This window comes from Hyaena hyaena, unplaced genomic scaffold (assembly GCF_003009895.1).
Source record: "Hyaena hyaena isolate Hyena2069 unplaced genomic scaffold, ASM300989v1 scaffold_562, whole genome shotgun sequence".
NCBI classification, from domain to species: domain Eukaryota; kingdom Metazoa; phylum Chordata; class Mammalia; order Carnivora; family Hyaenidae; genus Hyaena; species Hyaena hyaena.
Window position 1 is genome coordinate 891,666 of NW_024081198.1, and position 22,406 is coordinate 914,071.

A 22,406-nucleotide genomic window follows, 5' to 3' on the forward strand; every position below is an offset into this window, starting at 1 on the left:
GAGTGTGTAATTAATTTTAATAATATTCACCTTTCACAATAAATGTTTGATTAAGTCATTTGAGATGCTTTTAATACCAGGCCTTAGGGAGCTCTCCTTACTGACGGAAAAAGACATGAACTCTACCTCTGACAACAGCCTTGCTTTCAGAGTTAAATAAAAAACAGAAGAACTGAAACTCTGTGACAACAATTTTAATTCAGCATCAACAGAATTCTACTTTGGAACATTTTTTCTCATTTTAATGAAGCACCTTTATCTGTCAAACAAGAACTATTAAGTATTAATAAATTCAGATCCGAAGAGCTCCTAACACTGGAGAACCTTCCCTGGAAGATGCAATGTAAATGATAGTTTTTAATCAATCATAAAAGCGTCCCGTCCTTTCCGAGTACTGAGGAGCTCCTTCACAGCGCAAGCCAGAGCTTAAAATCACTTCTCACAAGGCCTCCTTTGGTTTCCCTAGTACTCAGAAATAAGTCCACTCAGAAGATACATCCTCTTAACAGACATTTTCCCCCAACTGTAAGCTGATAAAGACCGAATGCTGGCTACAAACAAGAACATCAAAGGTCTCTCTGGGCACTGTCCCCAATTTTGTTTTTGTGAAGAAGCTGCAAGCGATCTGCGGTTGTCTTTTGCCGAGATGGTCATATTTGAACTTTTTGTTGGTGGGAGAACAATTAAGGGATGAGCTCTTAGTAACCTGGCGTGTATTACGGTAAAACATCCTCGAATGTACATCCTCTTTTTGAGGATGGAAATACACTGAACATTATACCAGGGGACATATGTATTTCAAAAGAGGGAAAATCTGCTATTTTTTAATAGAATGGACTAACAAGTTTTTCACAGGTTGTTTTCTCAAAGCATGAATCACACGATTAATAACGTCATTTTTCAAGAACATGTTTTATAAATCCTTTGATTTTTCTAGAGACGGTAGTTTTTGTCAAACATGCCATATTTCCCATACTTAGCTGTTGAAATGAACGCAGCGTACTCGTGTTTTACAGTATGTTTCTAATTGTCCTCAGAATCACTTTACTAATAAATCATGATCTCGTGCTGTCATCCACCTCTTCTCAAACGACCTTTGTTATGGCCAGATTGTAGATCAGTTTTGTCTGTAGTAGCTCTGGTAGACCATTAGGAAAAGTGTATCTTGAAAGCAATTTCGATTGTCAATGCAAAGGCAATTTCATATAGACAGCTAATAATGGTGATCAACCAGACTTTATTACGGTAAAACAGGAGGGAATTCATGGATAAGCACTGCCTTGAATGTCTCATCATTAACAGATGCAATAGTGTTATCTTTGAAAATACAAACCCTCTTCACTGCACAATGGCAAATAGTTAACTAAAGTATATGAAGTATTTGCACAATATTTTTAAAAAAAATCTTAAAAATGTTATCTATATGGCAGAATTTCTAAAAACAGGAAAAATCAAAATTAACAAGTGGACTATTAGGACAGCTGAAGTATAAATGTCTTCAAGTCTGAGTTGAGCAATTAAGTTTTTTAAAGCAAAATGCTTAAAATGTTTTTAAGGTACATTTTATAAATATGTACAAAAATGTAGTCCTATCTGATGCTTTTTTCACTCAGGTAAACTTTACACTGCATATCTAAAGAGATATGCCATCATCTCTAAAAATTCTGACCACCGAGATTAAAAAAAAACAAAAACAAAAAAACACCTTGAAAGATTGTTCACTGTATGGAAACAAAAAGGGAACCACTGCAACTTAATGGAAAAAAATTTATTTGTAAAAATTTTTTTCAACTGATTCTAATGTGTATCGACTCTTCATGTATAGCAATAATTACACAAAAGACCTAAAGGGGGGGAATTTTAATAGTAGTCTAGCAAGGTAAGCAATAAAAACCGCACTTTTTTTCTTAGCTTCTATTTTGACAAGAAGGAACACCTCACAAAATTCGGTCCCAAGAGAATGGCTATAGTACTGTGCTTTGCAAAACCTGGCTGCACGTAGTTCTTATTACATCACGTGATGCTGTTGCCCTTAAGGCTCGTAGCAGTAGCTATAGGTTCCAACCTGGCACTTCAGGTGGTAAAAAATGATGACCAAAAATGCTTTGAAAGTAATAAGTAAAAATGCATCATATCTTCTGAGATTTCCTGAAACAGATTGTCAGATCAAAGTCTTTAGGTTTAACCAAAAAAATCTGAAAGAGTGCCGCCCTACTGTTCAAAGAATTGCACTCAAATGATCTATAAAAGGGACTTGCCTGACACTGGTCCTTTCATAAACTCATTCAAATATAAACTTTCTATTTTTCGAAAGAAGTAATGGCAAGGATCTTTTTACTCCATTATCCTCCAGTTTCCTGGTCTCTTCAGTGTTGCACTTTTGTCTAATTCAGATTTTGAAAAGTGTAATACCATTTTCTCTTTGATTAAATACTGGTTCCTTAACTGTGTTACGTTTTAAAAGATAATCTGCTTTAAAATCTCAAAAGCAGTACCAGAAACTGTTTAAGCTTATTCTAATCTCTAACATTTACAAAACTTACACTCCACTCAAAAAACGAATTAAAACCTTTTCAAATAGTGCGTACAAGGCACAAGAGCTTCCTAGTATATTTACTGAAGCCGAGCGTTTTGGCATTAACACACACACCACGTTAGTTTACCTTAAACTCAATTTCCGAACTGTGCGCCATTTAGTTCAGGCTGAACTAAATTTCTGAGGATTTTTTTTAATGATTTGCATAATTTAATCTTAAGTATTTGAAGAACTATAAAGTTTAACTGTCATACTTTTGATGAGGGGGGGACACAAATAATATAGACACCAACGGAGGATTAATCTATTGGCCCATTGGGAATGCTAAACAAATTCAATACTTTTGCTCTGTTCAGTAGAATAAATAACCTAAAAAAAAAAAACAAAAAAACCTGAGATTTTCAAAAAAGCCATATTGGTGAAAAAACATCATAAACTAATCATAATTGTTTTTATAGATTTTGTCCCAGTTTAAGAAGATTGGAAGAGATGAAAAATATATCATGGATGTAATAGAAACGTATTAGTTGTGACAACAAATTTGCTAGCTAGTTGCTTATCAGCGAGCTCAGTCTTCAGTCAATGATCACACTTATATTTTCCAGCAGGGAACAAAGACTAGAATTAAAGTCTGGCAAAAAATGATGGCAGTCTTCAAGCATAGGCCACTCAAAATTTGCAATGAATTCATAGTCCTTAGAGTTCACTCTGTCTGGGGCTGGATTCACAGCAGAGAGAAGAAACAAGTCCGACAGGCTACCTCCCGTCATTGGTAACTAACAGGTTTTAAGTAAAGCTCTCATTATACTGTAATTTGAAATCTTCTAAATTTCAATACCTTAATAGTCTCAATTTTCTGTATCAGAAAATCAGATGGTTAATGGGCTTTCTATGTGTATACACTATACTACCCAAATATTTGGGTGAAAACTAGCCCATGAATTTATTCCAAGTTTTTATGATAGAGGATATTTTTGCCCTTGATTCATAAACTGTAATTACTTTTAATATTTAACAGGAATCTGTGTTAGTTGAAACAATCTGTATACTGGATTTTTAAAAAATGTGTTATATTTTAAGCAACGGCTTGGAGAGAACTAACCAATTCATATTCTGCATATCCAGCCACCGAGAAGTGGGAACCACAGGCCTGTGGTGCCTTCCTATGGGAAGCCTCTTCCATACACCTGCAGCGCTGATGCCTTGAAATGAAACAGAAATCATGAAACTATTAACTATAAAAAACAAAAAGCTGACCAATTCATTCAATGCTTGTTGAATAACATTCCTTGTTCAGAATTAAATGTTTTCTATGCTGGAAAACTCAGATGTATTCTTGAATACGGACCTCTTATCCGTGCTTGTCAAGGTCTAATATGCATATACAAGGCCAGAGGATCTTGTTAAAATCCAGAAAATGCAGATGCTGATTCAGCAGGTCCAGGAGAAGGTCTGAAATTCGTACATTTCTAAAGAGCTCCCTCCCAGGTGGCGTGGCTGCTGCCGGTTTGGGGCCCCAAAGCCACTGGCAGAACTGCTAGTTCCAATTTGTCGGAGGCCAGGAGGAGTTTAGGAGTGCCAGCTGAGGTGGATGGGGATGTAGGAAAATCATTTTGCAACTTCATGTGCACCGAAGCACAGCATTTTTTTTTTTAAGTTTATTTATTTTTGAGAGAGAGAGCGAGGCAGGGGCAGAGAGAGGATCCCAAGCAGGTTCCACACTGTCAGTGCGGAGCCTGCGGGGCTCAAACTCATGACCTGTGAGATCATAACCTGAGCCGAGATGAAGAGTCAGAAGCTTCACTGACTGAGCCACCCAGGCCCCCTGAAGCAGAGCATTTTTTTCCTTGTATAACAGGGAGGGTTGAAAAGGCTGAATTTTACTTACACATTAGTGCTACCATGAGTCTAGGTACATAACAATCTGCAAAGTATGATGAACTAATAAATGTTTTATAAAAAGCCCACAATTTATTAATATACTTCAAAAAGAGAAGAAATGAACATATCATTCAGAATATATGAGATTAGATAATATTCTTCAATATCAGGTGCACTGAACAAATTGCAAGTCTGAGATGTAAAGCAGGAAAAACTATTTTTAAAACTTTTAAAAACAATTTGGAGTATCAGCTACTTTGGGAAAGTTCAAATTTTAAAGAAACATTTAAATGTCCCTGGTTATGTTAATATATAGAATATTTAACACATATATGTGACCTCACAAAATGGTAATTAGAATTAATGATTCAAAATACAGAAAAAACATCCCATGAAACTTTATATGCTTTATGGAATTAGTATAACATTTTATTTGTGGTATTATTTAGTAATTCAATAATTGTGTATGCACAGTTACATTTTAAGAATTTCCTCCAGAGAGGCACCTGGGTGGCTCAGTTGTTTAAATGTATGACCTTGGCTCAGGTCATGATCTCATAGCTCATGAATCTGAGCCCTGAGTCAGGCAGGCTCTGTGCTGACAGCTCAGAGTACTCTCAAAAGTAAATTAAAATAAATTTTAAAAATTTCAAAAAGAATTCCTTCCAGAAATTTAACATCTTTTCTTTGTTATTTAACCAAATGAAATTTTCACTATCCTACCCATAGTTATGATTAATCTGATCTACTACAACATCCTCTACAGTCATGTAAAACCAAAACATCAGCCAACGGGCAAATTCCCAGATCAGTTTTTTGCTGTTACTGCATAGCTGCTTATGAAAAATAAAACTAAGAAATGGATTTAAAAAACAGAAACAACAGATTCAGAGGATTAAAATGGGTTAAAAACCAAAGAAAACCACGCAGATATCGAGGAGATACTGACACAAATAATTTTGTTTTACATACCAGTCTCTTCTTTTTAGACTTCAAGATTCTAGATTGCAGTTTTATAAATAGAGATTTGTCTTGGTAACTTTACTGTTCAACTCTATACTGTGTTTCTTATAAGAGTACACATAATTGTGTATTTTTTTTAGATGATTATGGCTTTGTCCCAAAGCAGCTTTTTATTATATTAACTGCAGGCTTATAAATAAATTATCTTTTAAAGAAATTGATTTAGAACAAGTTTAAAAAATTTAATGGTTTTGGGGCACCTGGGTGGCTCAGTCAGTTAGGGGTCCAACTTCGGCTCAGGTCATGATCTCATGGTTCGTGGGTTCGAGCCCCACGTCAGGGTCTGTGCTGACAGCTCAGAGCCTGGAGCCAGTTTCAGATTCTGTGTCTCCCTCAGTCTCTGCCCCTCCCCTGCTCACACAGTCTCTCTCTCAGAAGTAAATAAAACATTAAAAAAAATTTTATGGTCTTGAGAAAATGATTTGGAACACTTGCTACTTTAACACTATGCCACAGGGTGCTACTGTAACCCCAAATAGGGATGCTAGAGGTCTGCTCTAACAAGATATAATTATCTTGCACTTAGACCAGTGAGAGTCTACTGACAGATGGTCAAGGATATAACCGCTGTAATATGGAAGGGTAGAAAAAAATAAAAATAAAAAACTCCAAGATCCTACCCTATGACAAGATAAATTGTCAAGTAGAGTTCAATATTTTAGGAATAATTTTTGCCATTTAGTGCACTGCTATAAAAATGAATTTTGTTCGTCAACTTATTTCAATTATTTGTCAAGTTAACCTACATACTGGCTACTACTGAAGCTATGGTCCACCTCCAGCGGTCTCCAGCATGATTGATGGGACCCTAAGGGTTAACTAAAATATCTTCAAATCTTAATCACTCAAAAATAAATAATAATGTTTATGGGAACTATGTGCCCTAAGAGAACTGGAAAACTATTAAAATACAGAACATAACAATTAAAAAACTTATCTTACTTTCATAAAGTATGAATTTATTTTGTTTGAAGAGTTAAGTCTCATTTTCCATGGTTAATGCAGGATTGCTCATACCTTCAAGAAAGAACATAAAGAACATAAATTAGCATTTTGGTTTTTTTTGGGGGGGGGGATGTTGCTTCTGAACAAACAGGCAGAGATGAGATTTTTTCATTCCTGATTCCCCTAATATGCTTCCAAAGGTGCCTTGCATGTAGTACAGGTTTGTAAGATGATCATACAGACACACACACACACACACACACACACACACAATACTGTTGACCACTAACAGTGTCACAAAATAGCACTTAAAAAAGAGATATACATCTGATGAAGTGGGAGGGGGGCAGAGAACAAAACCATCAAAGATACTTTGGACCGGGCACTTCTCACGTCATCTTAAAGTACTCTTTCTAATTCTACATTTACCTCCTTCATTCTGGTGAAACTAATCGTTGAGCCCTTTCTCACCTCATCCTTCTCACATTTCTTCCTTCTTTTATATCATCCTTTAGACTTTAAATAAGTTCTCAATTCATCTATCCAAGTAACAGAAAATTAATCTAACATGCCAAATAAGTAACAGCATATAGAAACCAAGAAACCCCTTCTATGTTAATGCAGAACTGTATGAGGAAGCATGAATCCCTTCCAAAAGAAAGGGGGCTGTCTTTCCACCCTCCAAAAATTGACCCCCCAAGTATACATCACTTCTTTGCCTCCAAGGAAACGGACGGATTCAAAGGGCTAATAGGTGTTATCAATTTTTGTTTAGGCAATACCTAGCCCTTCCCATAGGTGGGAAAGTGGAATGGCAGGTGTGAAGGTGGGAGACAGACTAAATCATGAATACTCAAAGGATGGGGATCTCTGGAGAGTACATCTATTCCTTAGGAACAAAACTCTTTAAAGAACACCTATGTTTTAGGAGACTATGACTGATTGTATATTAAATAATGACCTTAAAATTTTTACTTAGGACTCTTGTGTTTCACAATCACTAAATCCCAAAGAGATTTCAAATAAAGCAAACACTTTAAAGTGAAGTGAGCCAGGACATGTGGGTTGGTTAAGTGTCCGACTTTGGCTCAGGTAATGATCTCATGGTTCTTGGGTTCAAGCCCCACATCAGGCTCTGTGCTGAAAGCTCAGAGCCTGGAGCCTGCTTTGGATTCTATGCCTCCTTCTCTCTCTGCCCCTCCCCCACTTGTGCTCTGTGTCTGTCTCTCAAAAATAAATATTAAAAAATAAAAAAAATTTAAGAAGTGAAGTGAACCAAAGTCTGGCAGCACTAGGAGAGAGTTTGAAGAAAGGACTAGAAATGAAGGAGAGATTTTCTGGCGAATAGTGCTTCCATCATGGATGTATGGTTTTACACTCAGTTATAAGGGACACCACACACGTACACACACGCCTGCATGCATGATCGCACGCTTTGGTTAATCCTCACCAACCCTGAGAAATATGTAGCATTAAAAAAAAAAAAAAAAGAAAGAAAACAGTCTAAAAGAGGTGAGGTAACTGCAAATCTCACACACCAATTAGGTGTCCAAATTGGGATTTGAAATCAGGTCTAACTTCAAACCCTTGCATGTTCTTTGCCAATAAACTATACTTACTGATGTAGACACAGATTAAAATCAACAACAAAAACAAGAAATGTGAGTGGGATATGATGAATTAACAGCTAAAGTTATTGTAATCATACAGTCACTTTACTTCGACATTTTGAAACTGGATGGAAATCCTAGAGTAAAAGAATCACATAAATAACATCTTTTTCACTGGATGCTTTTCAATCTTTTGCCTGAGCTGATCACATTTTCCATCAGATACTTATATTTTGAGTATACTTATATCATTTAATAGGCAATAGTTAATATTTGGTTCTTACACTGGGATAAAAGCAATGTAGATCTTTCACAAAATGATCTTCTTCAGCTGACATTAGACATTAACCAAAGGACTTTACAAAAAAAATGTTCCTGAAAATAATTCTAAATTTACAATGGGAATCCAACCTCGAAATTCTGAGGGCAATATGATGGAATTTTTTCACTACCTTCACTTTTTATTAAAGGTGAATAAGCACCTTCATTAAATAAAACAGCCAAATCAGCACAGCCTTACCAGCTTTGATTTTTCCTGGGTTTGCACTACTCTCTGTCCAAGACTGGGAATCCGTGAGAAGGTGACTCTGGGACTCTCTCAAGGGCTTTGCTGGGAACTGATGGTTTTCAGAACTGAATAAGAATAATCATCATCATAATCATCATGTTAATTCTTGATCCTGTTGAGTGTTTCTCAAAGTACAGAATTCAAACAACTTCCCAAGAGAATTTGGGGAACAGGGAATGTGGCATTAAATGACACTGACTCACAACAAGAAAACCGTCCTTCCTTCCATTCTTTTGTCATTCTTCGGAACACAACAAGGTGACAATCTTTAACTTTGGCAAGTCTCCATTTTGAACAGAGAGAATGGGCCTCCGCCTCTGACTTTAGCAGATTAAATTCTAAAATCTAGTTAGAATTTAATAGTATTTTATTATCAATCTTGTTTTTTAAAGTTATATTCTATTTATGGCAATTTATTGTAGGTTTCATTTAAGACAGTAAAGTACTGCATGATTTAAAAATAAGCTTCAGTGCTAATTTAAATAAATATGTTAAATAAAAATATTAGCTTTATAAGTGGTATGTGGATATGGAAAAAAATATGTGAAGGTGATAGGAGAAGACAAGTTTGAGAAAAATCGTCCAAGTGTTACTAAAGTGGCCTAACTAGACTTCAACAGAGAATTCTCTATCTTCCTCTATTAAACTGAAACAAGAATTTTGAGCGCTATCTTGCAGAAGCATTGAAAACATCTGATGACAACATCAGGTTTTACAAGCGTGATGTTTAATTTGGGGAACAAAGAGTCTTCAAAGAAGAATTTAGGTTTTAAAATTTAAGTAGGCATGCTACATAGCAACCTACTGGATAGTGTGAAAATATATAAATTAAAAAATAACATTTCACTCAGAAAAAATATTGGCATAAAAACTGTAAGTATAGTTTTAGAACACCCTGAAAAAGTAATTATAATCACGTTCGGAAGAAAAAAAAATTTCAATTTCTTCCAAGTATAATTTCACATATGTGAGTTGGCTATAACTACTATATTTTTTAAAAAATATACTTTTGCTCCTTAATAATTACCTGTCTGAAATTGGAGAATATTTTAATTTTGTGCAGCAGCTTTAACATCCCTTTATTAAAATCTTGGAGGTAAATCTTTAAAAATAAAAAGAGTGTATCCTATTTATATGGAAAAAAACCCACGTCTTTTACTCTAATTCTTATTATTCTCCAGGAAAGGGCCCGGATACCAGGTCCAGCATAGTAACCAGGTCCTGGTTTAGGGAATCCTTGCAGATTCATTACCGCCAACAAGACTCCAACAAATGGCAAGGAAGGATCCATTCATTCAACTGTATTCACTGAGTACCTACCACATCAAGGAATAAAGTCTTTGACTGCATGGAAAGTCCACTTGAGTGAGGAAGAATAATAAATAAGCGAATGTGTACTAAGCCGGGTGGCAGGAAGAGCTAACAGAAAAAGAGAGTGTAAGGGGAAGTGGGGGAGCAGGCTGCTATCTTACACAGGTGTTTCAAAGATGGCCTCTACCGTGAAGTTACACCTGAGCTGGAAGTGAATTCGGAGAAGGTCGAAGAACACTCAGAAACCCGGAGAAAGAATGGTTAGGCAGAGGAATCGGCGAGTACAAAGACACTAAATAAGGGACATGCCAGGTATATTTGAGGACCGGCAAGATCTGTGTGTCTGGGGACCGTGAGATGAGGAAGCGGCAAGGGATGACATGAGAGAGGTCCTGGGCCAGATCGGACACGACACGGTAAGGACATTTATTTGCATTTATGTTAAGATGGGAAGCCAAGGGAGGGTTTTGAGTGCAGGAGTGACACAGTCTGATTCTTGGTGGAGTTAGGGACAAAGATGGAACCAGAAAGACCAGTAAGGAAGATGCGGAAATAATCCAGGTGAGCAATGATGGCTTGGACCAGACAGCAGCTGAGGGTGGTAAAAAGTGCTCAGATTACTGACATACTTTGAAGGGCATCTGAGAAGGCTTGCAATGGAGCAAGTACACAGTAAGTGAAAGAGAACGACTCCACGGTTTCTGGCCTGGGCACCTGGGAGAAGGAGGGTCACCAATACTGACATACAGAGAGATGGAAGGGAACCGGATGGAAGCCGAAGGGGACGGTGTGGATGGCTGGGAATCAAGAGTCCTGCTTTGTAGCTGTTGGGTGGGAGACGGCTTTTAGGCACTGAAGTGGGAATGTTCAGCAAACAGCCAGACATAAAACTCTGGAGTACGGAGAAGGGACACTCACTTGCCATAACAATTTTGTATGGGCTCATCAAGGGGGAATTACAGATTTACGTTAGAATTAACGTAATTTAGCTGTCAAAATCCAACCCCCAAATTTAAAGGGAAAGGAAGTCGATTGCGGTTACTTGACTTCTTCAAGGTCACCTAGCTGGGCAACAGGGCCGGATCTCGGATTTCTCCCAAAGCCTGTGGTACCCAGAGGAGGAGGAGAGATGCCACCTCTGAAACCCAAATCCTCAACTACAAAAACCACGTAAAGGGTAAAAAAAAATTACTGAAAACGACTAAACTTTATAAAAGCTTGAAAACATTCTAAATAATCTATTAAAATGAGATTTTTCTGCATGAAGATATAAGGGAAACCTTTAAGACAGAACTGTCAAATTTTGAAGCCAAAACTCACAGGGAACATCCCAGTAGGACTCTGGTGCCTTTGAATGTCGCTGTGAAACACATCAGAATGTTCTCCTCATTACCTTGTTCGGTCTACTCTGTCCAACGTCACTCTAGGGATGGGCCAGCAAAGAGGTTTCATCTTGTGACAATTTAAAATGGTTTGGAATGTGTACCAAGGTGACTGCCTCAAGAATTCTGGGGGCAAGACAGGCTCCCCCAGAGGATGTACTGTGATCAACAAGAAATGGAGACCGGAGGAGGGTAGGTACGAGTGTTATGTACATGGTATTCCAGCAAAGAAGAAAGTCTCTAAAATTTAAATAAGAATATTACAGTTATGCTCTTGCTATTGGCTTCCACTTAAAAATTAGAGGTATGGTCATATTCAAATAAGTATGTCTTAAGGATATACAGATTAGTGTTTTAAACTTAAAAATTCATACATAGCATTTAAAAGGTTTAAGTAGTTTTGACTTTTGCCAGTTAATTGCAGTGGGAATCAAACTTCAAGGTCTTCCTCAAATTCTTGACAGATTGGAGCCAAAACAACCTTAAAACAGGGGCAGCCGTCTTCAAACACTGTATTTCTAAGGCTCCTTTCCTTCTCTTTCCACTGAAATGGCCCAGAAAATGCTTACTGGTCTTAACAAGCATTAAGAAATACGGTGCACTATCAAGCAGGTGTCTGTGATTCCATTTGATATCCAAAAGCCTAATCTGAGGAAGGTCTTCTTATCTTTTTATAATGTTATCATTATCACAGAGAGAAAGGGCCTGGAGGGTCCGAAGGCATGTTTCCCGTTCTGCTCACCTGATCTCTAGGGGAGCTAATTTGGGCTTACATGCTCTTCTTTTCAGCACTGCGTTTTAAAAATCATAATAAATTTCGGTTGGCCAAAATGTATGGAGAATTAACACCTGTTTACCCAGAGTAATAACAGAGTTTTACAAGTATAATTAAAGCTCGCCATGTACCCCTCCCCAGTACTACTTCCCTATCTTCCTTATTCTAAGTGGGAAGGATTGTGGTAAAGTATCTTACATTCTTAATTTTTTTTTCCAAAGAAACATATAGCCCAAGGACACAGGAGGAGAAAATATATTATGTGAAAGTAACATAGAAAAAAAAAATACAGGATTACTTTTTTGATGTTGAGTTCAATCCTGCAGGAGTAGATGGTTGTTCAGGATCCTGATTAACAAGGCAAGTTGGAAAGGAGCAGCCATCACCTAGACTAGAATCAAAAGGAAAACTTACAACTGAGCAGTAAAAAAGACAATAGAGCGAAAATGTTACCATGGGATGTTGGTGCACAGAACACAGTTACACTATGGACAAAACAGGAATACAGACAATGGCTTCAATATAGCCTGTCAAGGGACAGGATGAGTTAACTGACTTCCACACTGATGTAGGAGTGAATCATGAAATAATTCTTTAAAAAAAAAAAGAATTCCCATGCAGAATTGTAGTTCTTCTGCTGGATTGCTTTCATTAGTTTAAAACCTGAACACAAACTACCTTGAAAAAATGGGGAGCAACCAGTACTTCTTCTCATCACCAAAAACTTGTCGCATGTTTTTACTGAAACCCAAGCTGAATCCATTCTTATCTGTTCCATGTCGAAATACAGGACTTCTAAATGCCTCTACAAAAGATGGGAGAGCAATCATATAAGTAACATACACAGTAACCCCCATGTTTAGAAATTATTGGACTAGGTGAGAAAACTCTTAAATATCAATGGCTAGCCCCCTGTGAATACTCATGTACCTATCAACAGCTCTGCAAAAGAGATCACCTATTCTGTTTTCTAAGATGTGATTACATTTATTTTAATTTTTAAAGAAACTTTTTACTATTATAGCAGCACATGTGCAGTGCAAAAGAAAATTAGAAAACACAAAGAAAGCAAATAAATTAAAAGTTTTTATCTTCTGGATCTTTTTTAGATAGATGTGTGGATGGACAGATGGACGGATGGATATAGATATATACATACCTACACAGCTTTCTTAACCAATATACTGTACTTTTACATACAGTGTACAAATTCCCAATAAATTCCATTTTCCCATTTCACTTAAATTTTATCTCATCCAATCATACATTTTTCCCAGCTGGACCAAAAATTTACATTAAAGCTGGTGTGTCCAAAGCAGGATCCAGTGCAGAAGCAAACACTGTGACTGGGTATGCCTACTTTGCAAATGGAAGTCAAGGTTCAGAGAGGCTGTGGGAAGTGTCAAAGATCACACAGCAAAGAAGTGACAGAGATGGAACCTGAACAAGGGTATCCATTATGCTACGATTTCAATTTAAATAATGCTAAGATGCAAAATCTAAACTTTTATTTTTGGAACATGAACAAATATAGAAATATAATGATTTCTGTCCATCATTCAGAAAACAAAACTCTAACAGAGTCAGGGTACTATGAAAAATGTGGCAATTTGCAAGATCCTTATTATCTGTCACCCTGGATTATATAGTTTTTTAATACAACATTTTTAAAAATTATAGGACCAGATCATGAGGGTATTTTCAGTGTTACCAGTTAAATATAGAAGTTCCTAGAAATTACATGCTTCTAGAAATAATCCATTTTCTTCTGATGAATTATAATTATCCAAAATACAGTTTGAAATAAGATACTTAGAAATTATTATGCCAATATGTTCACCAGAATGATATTGATACAGATTTCACCTGAATATTAAAAATTAACAGGGACACCTGGATGGCTCAATCAGTGAAGTGTCTACTTTGGCTCAGGTCATGATCTCACGGTTCATGAGTTCGAGCCCCGCATCAGGCTCTGTGCCAACAGCTCACAGTTTGGAGGTTGTTTCGGATTCTATGTCTCGCTCTCTCTCTGCCCCTACCCCGGCTCGCACTCTGTCTCTCTTTCTCTCTCAGAAGTAAACAAACATTAAAAAAAATTTTTTTAATTAACATTCACAGACTATATACTATAATTAATCTTCACTACTATAATAATGATGTCTCAGAGCTTGAAGTGTCCTTTGAGATCATAAGGATTTATAAGTCCTGGTGGCATCCCCAAACTCCTAATCTTAGCATAGTCCCTATTCTCAAATAGTATATTTTTCATTCTTTTCCGTTCTATGCTCTAGCCATGTGGATAGTTTCACAAACATTTCTAGCTTTTTTCTGCAGGGCTTTTTAAAAAAACTAGAGTGAAATTCACAGATTAGAAAATTAACCACTTTAAATTAAACAAATTAGTGGCATATAATACATTCATAATTCTGTGTAACTAATTATCAAGTTCCAAAATATTTTTATCACCTCATTAAGCAGTCTCTCCCTTTTCCTCTTCCTCTGAAAACCACCAATATACTTCCTTTTTCTATGGATTTACCTAATCTGGGTATTTCATATAAGTGATATTCTATATTAACCTCTGAGACCAGCTTCTTTTACTTAGCATGTTTTTGAGGCTCATGCATGTGGTAGTATGCATCAGTACCTTGTTTCTTCATATGGCTGAAGAATATCCCATTGTGTCGAAAACATCACATTTTTTTCCTATCAATTCATCTTTAATGGGCGTTTGAATCGTTTCATCTTGGGCTGGCATGAATAGTGCTGCTCTGAACACTGATGTGTAAGTATCTGTTGGAGTCCTTGTTTTCAGTTCTCCTGAGTATGTATCAATGAGTGCAATTGCTGGGTCACACGATACTTTCATGTTTAACTTTTTGAGGCATTGCCACCTTGTATACAGCAGATCCACTACTTTATAATCCTGTAAGCAAAGGGTCCAGTTTCTCCACATCCTCAATGACACTTGGCAGCTCTTGTGCTGATTTGGGTGTGAAGTGGTACCTATAGTTTTGATTTGCATTTACCCTAATAATTAATGACACTGAGCATGTTTTCATGTGCTTTTAGACCATCTGTATATTTTTGTTGGAGAAATGTCTATTTAAATGTCTGTTCAAATTCTTTACCAGTTTTTGAACTGGGCTGTTTGTCTTTCTGTTGTTGAGTTGTATGATTTCTTTTTATATACTGAATGCTAGGTCCTTATCAGACGTAAGATTTGAAAATATTATTCTCATGTAGGTTGTCTTGTTGTTGTTTTGATGCGCCCTTTGATGTATACGTTTTAAAATTTTTTATAGGGTCCAATTTTACCTATTTTTCTCTTTTGTTACTCATGCTTTTGGGGTTATACCTAAGAATTCATTGCCTATTAAGATCCTGAAGATTTATCCCTATGTATTCTTCTAAGAGTTGTTTTAGCAACATTTGTTAATTCTCTTCCATTGGTCTATATCTCTATCCTTAGGCCAGTACCACACTGCTTTTTGAAGGCACAAGTGAGCAGGAGAGGGGTGGAGAGAGAGAGAGAGAGAGACAGAGAGAGAGAGAGAGAGAGAGAGAGAGAGACTTAAGCAGGCTCCACCATCAGCCCAGAGCCTGATGCAAGACTGGATCCCATGACACTGGGATCATGACCTGAGGTGAAATCAAGAGTCAGATGCTTAACCAACTGAGCCACCTAGGCCCCTCAGTACCACACTGTTTTGATCACCGTAGCTTTGTAGTAAATTCTGAAATCAGGAAGAACACTTTGTATTTTTAGTAGGTACTGTTTAGGCTATTTGGGGCACCTTGCAGTTTCATATGAATTGAGGATCAGCTTTGCCATTTCTGCAAGAAAGGCCGTTGAAATTGTCATAGGGATTACACTGACCCTGTAAATCACTTTGGGTCATACTGCCATCTTAACAATATTAAATCTTCCAATACATGAACATGGGAAGTCTTACCATTCACCTGCATCTTTAATTTCTTTCAGCCAAGCTTTATAGTTTTCAGTGTACCACTGCTGTACCTCCTGGGTTAAATTTATTCCTAGTTATTTTACTATTCTGATGCCTTTGAAAATGGAATTGTTTCTTTAAGTTCTTTATGGGTGATTCGTTATTAGTGTATAGAAATACAAATGATTTTTGGGGCACCTGGGTGCCTCAGTCGGTTAAGCGTCTGACTTCAGCTCAGGTCATGATCTCACGGTTTCTGGGTTCAAGCCCCACATTGGGCTCTGTGCTGACAGCTAGCTCAGAGCCTGAAGCCTATTTCAGATTCTGTGTCTCCCTCTGTCTCTCACCCTCCCCTGCTCATGCTGTCTCTCTCTCTCTCAGAAATAAAGAACACATTAAAAAAAAAAGAAATACAACTGATTTTTTTGCATATTGATGCATCATGCAACTTTGCTGATCTATGTCATGAAATGATTAGCTCTAATAGTTTTCACTGTGGATTCTTTAAGGCTTTTTTTTTTTTTTTTAATATATAGAAGATCATGTCATCCTCAAAGAAAGATGGTTTTACTTCTTCCTTTCCAATTTGGATGGCTTTATTTCTTTTCCTTGACTAATTTTTCTGACTAGATTAAATGGCAAGAGTGAACATTTGTTTTGTTCCTAGTCTTAGGGGGAAGGTTTTTATTTTTCACCACTGAGTGTGATATTGGCTACAGATTTCTCATAAATGACCTTTATCATTTGAGGCTTGAGGAAGCCCCTTGTGCTGAAGAAATTCCCATGGGCCCCTAGTTTGTCAAGTGTTTTTATCTTGAAAGGGTGTTGGGTTTTGTCAAATACACTCTCTGCATCAGCTGAGTTAACCACATGATTTCCCCCTCTTTATTCTATTATTGTGGTAAACTACTATTGATTGATTTTTGTATATTGAAACACCTTTGCATTCCTAGAATAAATCCTTCTTGGCCATGATATGTAATCCTTTTAATAAGCTGCTGGATTTGGTTTACTAGTATTTTATTGAGGATTTTTGTATCTCTATTCATAAGGGATACTGGGCTGTAGTCTTCTTGGATGTCTTTGTCTGGCTTTGGTATTAGGACAATCCTGGCCTCATAGAGTGAGTTACAAAGGGTTATCCTCTCTTCTAATTTCTGGCAGAGTTTGAGAAAAATTGATGTTAATTTTTTTTTTTTTTTGACCTTTGGTAGAATTCACCAGTGAAGCCATGTGGTCCTGGGCTTTTCTTTGTTGGGAAGTTTGTGATTACTGATTCAATCTCTTTACTTGTTACAGGTCTGTTCAGGTTTTACATTTCTTCTTGAGTCAGATTAGTTGTTTGTATGTTTCTAGACATTTGTCCATTTCATCTAGGCTACCTAATTTTTTTGTGCGTTCAGGGTATTCACTTATAATCCTTTTTATTTCTGCAAATTCAGTACAGGAGTAACGTTCCCACTTTCATTACTGATTTTCGTTATTTGAGTCTTCTCTATTTTCTCTTTCTTGGTAACAACTTGTAAAATGTGTTGATATTTTCAAAGAACAAATTATTGATTTGATTGAACTTCTATTTTTTAAATTCTCTATTTCTATTATCTCCCTTCTAATCTTTATTATTTCCTACCATTTGTTGGCTTTGGGTTTTCTTTGCTCTTCTTTTTGTACTTCCTTAAGAATTAATGTGACTGGTTTGCAAGATTTCTTTTTTTTTTTTAACGGAATAATTTATAGCTAGCTATGCATTTCCCATTAAGTACTGTTTTAGCTGCATCCCACCTCTGTAGGGCTTTTGAACATACTGTTTTCTCTGCCTGAGATGTTATGGCTCTTACCATGATTGACTTCGTAGGTTACATACTTGTTGTTTTGGTAAGCCCTTCCCTGGCCACTGTAAGTAGGTTCCCTTCCATAATCCCAGCCCTTGATTCACACCTCAGTATCCTGTTTGTTTCCTATATAACACTTCGCATTCTGTAATTACTTCTATGTTTGGTTGCTGGTTTTCTGTGCCCCTCATAGACTATGTGGCCCTTTGCTTACCACTGTATATACACAATGCTTTACACACAATGGACAGTCAATAAATATACAGAGCAAGTGCACTTGTAGGCAGCTAAGCCACCTCATACGACAGTGTAGGAAATAAAACCAATTTTTACCACATCAGGACGGGTTGGCATTTAATCATAGGGCAACTTTTGATGAGTTTAAAGTTCTGTTAACTACAACAATTGAATACTCACCTAATGTAGATTTATTTTTGCTGACTAGCCAACAATGATAGCCAAACAGAGAAGACAAGCTGACAGAAAACATAGCTGCAGCAAAGAATAAAAACATAATATGGAACTTGGCTTGAGTATCGGGTAGGCCATTCTATAAAGAAAGGAAGAAAATAAAATGTTTTGTCAAAGGGATATGTATTCCCCTACTTTTGTAAGTAAGATTATTTTTTGCTCTATTTTTTTAAATTTAGATATGGAGAAAGATACATGGCTTTATGTTAAAATGTTGAGGAAAAAGGTATGTCATAAGATTAAAAAATGTTCACTATTAATTTACATAGATATTGAAAAGATATTAAAACTTGGGATATTTATTTTGTTTTTCAGAACCGAATCACAGAAAAACTGTGATAGCATATGTGTAAACTATTACACTAGGAAGCACAATAAAAGGAACTATAAAACATAGTTTTTGATTTACTTCCCAAAAATTTTTTTTTTTAACATACTACAGCTTTACAAATGTTTAAGTAGTTTTCTTATAATGCCTGAAAATGAAGGTTAATTGGCGCACTTACTTACTATCTTTATCAATGTTTTGCATTACTACAAATGACAGCGTCAACTACAAGGACACACGCAACGACACACCCACAATAACGCTTTGAGCTCGTTTAAAGAACGGCGTCACGGAAAAGGTCAACAATGGTGCGTGACACTGATCTGAAACAAGCCTTACAATACGCATGTACTAGAACAGGCCATCTCAAAGCAAAACCGGTTTGTCTCCCACCCATTGTACATAGTGTCCACCCCGGAAGGCCAGGCCTGGGCTACGGACACTGAGGCAAACACCTGGGCTACTAGGAGATGTCCCCTTCCGACAGAAGGTCACACTGTCTCAATATCAATATATCAGCACAGGTCACCAGATCTCACAGACAGCTTTGACAGCAGAGTCTTCAGAGTGAAAACTGGTCATTCCATATATATTTGACATATATATGGTTTGGAACTAAAACCATGCACAGGAACGAGAAGCAGTGAGGTATGATAATACCTCAGACATTCATTTGGGGCCATTCTTCAAGCTGGACACTGGAGTATTCTTACAATGTTAGGAGCATGTCCATATATACGCTTGTGTATTCCTAGTGCTTAGGGCTGTAACTGGCACACAGAGACATTCTAGAAGTCTCTAAAAACAAATGAGTTAATTAAAGCCTATCAAGCAATACTTAATAAAATTTCAGGATATTCTAGACACAATACTCTTAAAAATAATCTTTATGTACATAAAGAAAGCACTTCTATTTTTAAATACTGAAAAAAGTCTTCTAACAGAGTCAATTCTCATTATCCACAGTGGTTATGTTCTAGAGTGATGCTGTGAACACTGAATTTGTGGCTTTAGATCCACTGCCAATGGCAAAATCCAGGGTGAGGTTCTGGGAGCCTCTGGTCACCATGTTCTCATCAAGTGATCAATACACAACCATGTTTGATGTGCGTTTCTGGTTAAAGACAACGTACTGCCATCTTATTTAATACATATTGTTGATTCACTACTCATGGCCAACAACGGTAGAAGTCATGCTAAAGGAAACTTCTCTCACACATGTGTTTTGTCCCTAAGGCACGTAACAGTCTTCTTGTGCTTAGAAACACCAGACAGCAAGCACTCCAGCACTACATGTGAAATAGCAAAATCACCAACAAAAAGTACAAAATGCAAAAAACGTGACACTCATCAGACTGAGAAGCATGCTAGTTTACAGTGTGGGAGAACAAGAGCGGCACGCACGAAGGCCGCAGGCTGCCTTGTTTGATCTCAGCAGGGAATGTGCCCCCATTCTCAGCATGTCTGCAAATGACCACAAAAGCTCTGTGAGTCCTGACTTGGGGATTACAGATAGATTTTTAGCAAGCGGGAGAATTCACAAATACGGAATCTGTGAACAATGAGGACTGACTGTACATAAATGAACTCTAGTCTATAAATCAGTGTCTGAAATAACTCGATTACTGAAAATCTATTATGTACTTTTGTATACCACAGAAAGTCACCAAGGTATTGACTTACTGTCCAAAATTTGATAAAATACTGTAAATCTGTAGCAGCAATAAAAAGGCAGTAGAGCAGAGAATAAGCCAGGAAAAGGAGAAAAAATTTATAATTTGAAAATCCAACGCAGTTGTTCACCCTGTTAACAAAACAAAAACAACATTTTCAGTGAGTTGTACACTTTCAGCCTAGGTATGCATATACTCATCCTAACAGTATTTGGTTTCCTGTCATTTCAAATCCACTGGCCTTTCTTTAAGCATGACTTGTAAGATTTCTTTACACATACAAACATAAAAAATCCACTCCACAACAGGAATTTGTTTAGATTTTTAAATCTAATATATGATACTGCTTTAATCAATCATGAACCATATAGCTATATTTCATGTCCAATTATGAAAAGAAGCACATGCCTAAAAACAAAGCGCTGGGGAGAAACCTAATGAAGTCAGGCAGATAAAAGAAACAAAGTACATTCTTTTTCTCTCTTACCTTTGGATGTGATTTCTAACTATGAGTAAGTAACTTCAAACCTTTCGGGTTTTCCCGAATTAGATGAAATAATCTTCACAAACTGCTTGCATGCCAGCAGCACACCACTGAAGCAAACAGATTATCAAGGGGAGGTTTAAGAAAAGAAATAGGATTGAGAGCCACACAGCTGAGATCATAATGTAGAATTGCCACCTGACATTATGTGGCCCTGACCAGGTGGAGTAGTCTATAGGAATTTCATTGTCCTTCTCTGCAAAATAAACATTCCGGAGAACGGGCTTTACAGCCTTTGATTCTAAACAAGGAGATCGAGAATTCTCAGTTCTTACTCTAAAGTGTATTCAGGGAAGAGGTAGGAATTCAAGTTATTATATATCAATAAACACAAATATAAATACAACTCACTTCATAATCACATTCTTTTCTGTCAAATACTTTTTATTTTCAAGCACCTGGGTGGCTCAGTGGGTTTAGTGTCTGAGTCTCGGTTTTGGCTCAGGTTGTGATCTCACAGTTTCATGAGCTGGAACCCTGTGTCGGGCTCTGTGCTGATAGCACGGAGCCTGCTTTGGATTCTCTCTCTCCCTCTGTCTCTGCCCCTCCTGGGCTGATGCTGTCTCAGTTTCTCTCAAAATAAATAAATAAACTTAAATTTCTTTTTAAATTTCCTTTTGATAAAGACAGGGAATTACAGGATGATCTTGTAAACGTGACAGAAGACCTGTGGAAATGGCTGGTATCCTCAATGCGTGAGTCAACTTCCTTAACTAGTACAATAAAAATAGTGCAAAGAACGTCCACAAATGGTTTCCTCTCCTCAAATGTCTTTTTCTTCCTCTCATGTTAGCAAAGTGATCTTATTCTCTGTTGACTCTGTAACAAACTGAGGCATTTTTCTTTTTAGATTTTTAAAGTCAAAGTGTACGTATGAAAAATGTTTACTCAATTATGAAAGGTAAATAAGCCCCAGAGATCTGCTGTAACCACTGCACCTACAGCTAATACTGTAGTGTGAACTTACCAATTTGTTAAGAGTAGGTGTCGTGTAAGTGTTCTTACAATAAAATTTTTTTATTTAAAAAAATTAAAAAGGTAAACATTGATATGGCTTGAGAATAAATGATAAGTTTGGGAAAAAAAGAAAAATGCTTATCTTGTCTACCTCAAAAACCTTAAGGTAAAGAGAACAGCATTAGATCTAGTAATTCTGGAACATAAAGGTATTGCACTCAGCAAATAAGTTCACAAAGAAGGCAAAAACTGCGGTGCACATTGTATGAAATCAGTTATGACTCTGCTGTGAGTGCAGGCCAATTGCTGAGATTGCCTTTTGTGACATGTGAATGAAATAATGGGAAGAAATAATATAGCAAAGAGTTCCAAACGAGCCTAGTCTAATTGCATTCTGTCTCCAAAGGATGCAGGATATTTCCTTGGCTTCCTTGTGTTCGTTTCCCGAGGACAGAACGGTTGGACGGAAGCTGGGGCACCACAACACTTTGGACAATGGGGGCGAAGACAATGACTCTTTTGTGGGCTTGGGGAAGATAAGAAGGGATAGGAAAGATTGTTTCTCTTCCAATGGGAATGTAAGAAGCAGCTTTGGTATTCAATGATACATAGCATTT

At 36.9% G+C, this 22,406-nt stretch overlaps 1 protein-coding gene across 3 annotated transcripts in view; it reads right to left on the reverse strand.

The window, feature by feature from the left end:
- Positions 1 to 179: 179 nt before the first annotated feature.
- The window catches only part of ZDHHC2 (zinc finger DHHC-type palmitoyltransferase 2), a 69,351-nt gene continuing 47,124 nt past the window's right edge, over positions 180 to 22,406 (reverse strand). For all 3 annotated transcript variants that reach the window (XM_039256306.1, XM_039256308.1, XM_039256307.1), the window contains exons 7-13: positions 20,299 to 20,419; positions 18,234 to 18,366; positions 12,710 to 12,836; positions 12,330 to 12,422; positions 8,516 to 8,628; positions 6,383 to 6,457; positions 180 to 3,738 (exon numbers count right to left, since the gene is read on the reverse strand). In XM_039256306.1, coding sequence (XP_039112237.1) covers positions 6,417 to 6,457; positions 8,516 to 8,628; positions 12,330 to 12,422; positions 12,710 to 12,836; positions 18,234 to 18,366; positions 20,299 to 20,419 — 628 coding nt within the window. In that variant the 3' untranslated portion in view covers positions 180 to 3,738; positions 6,383 to 6,416. The remainder of the gene's footprint in view (positions 3,739 to 6,382; positions 6,458 to 8,515; positions 8,629 to 12,329; positions 12,423 to 12,709; positions 12,837 to 18,233; positions 18,367 to 20,298; positions 20,420 to 22,406) is intronic.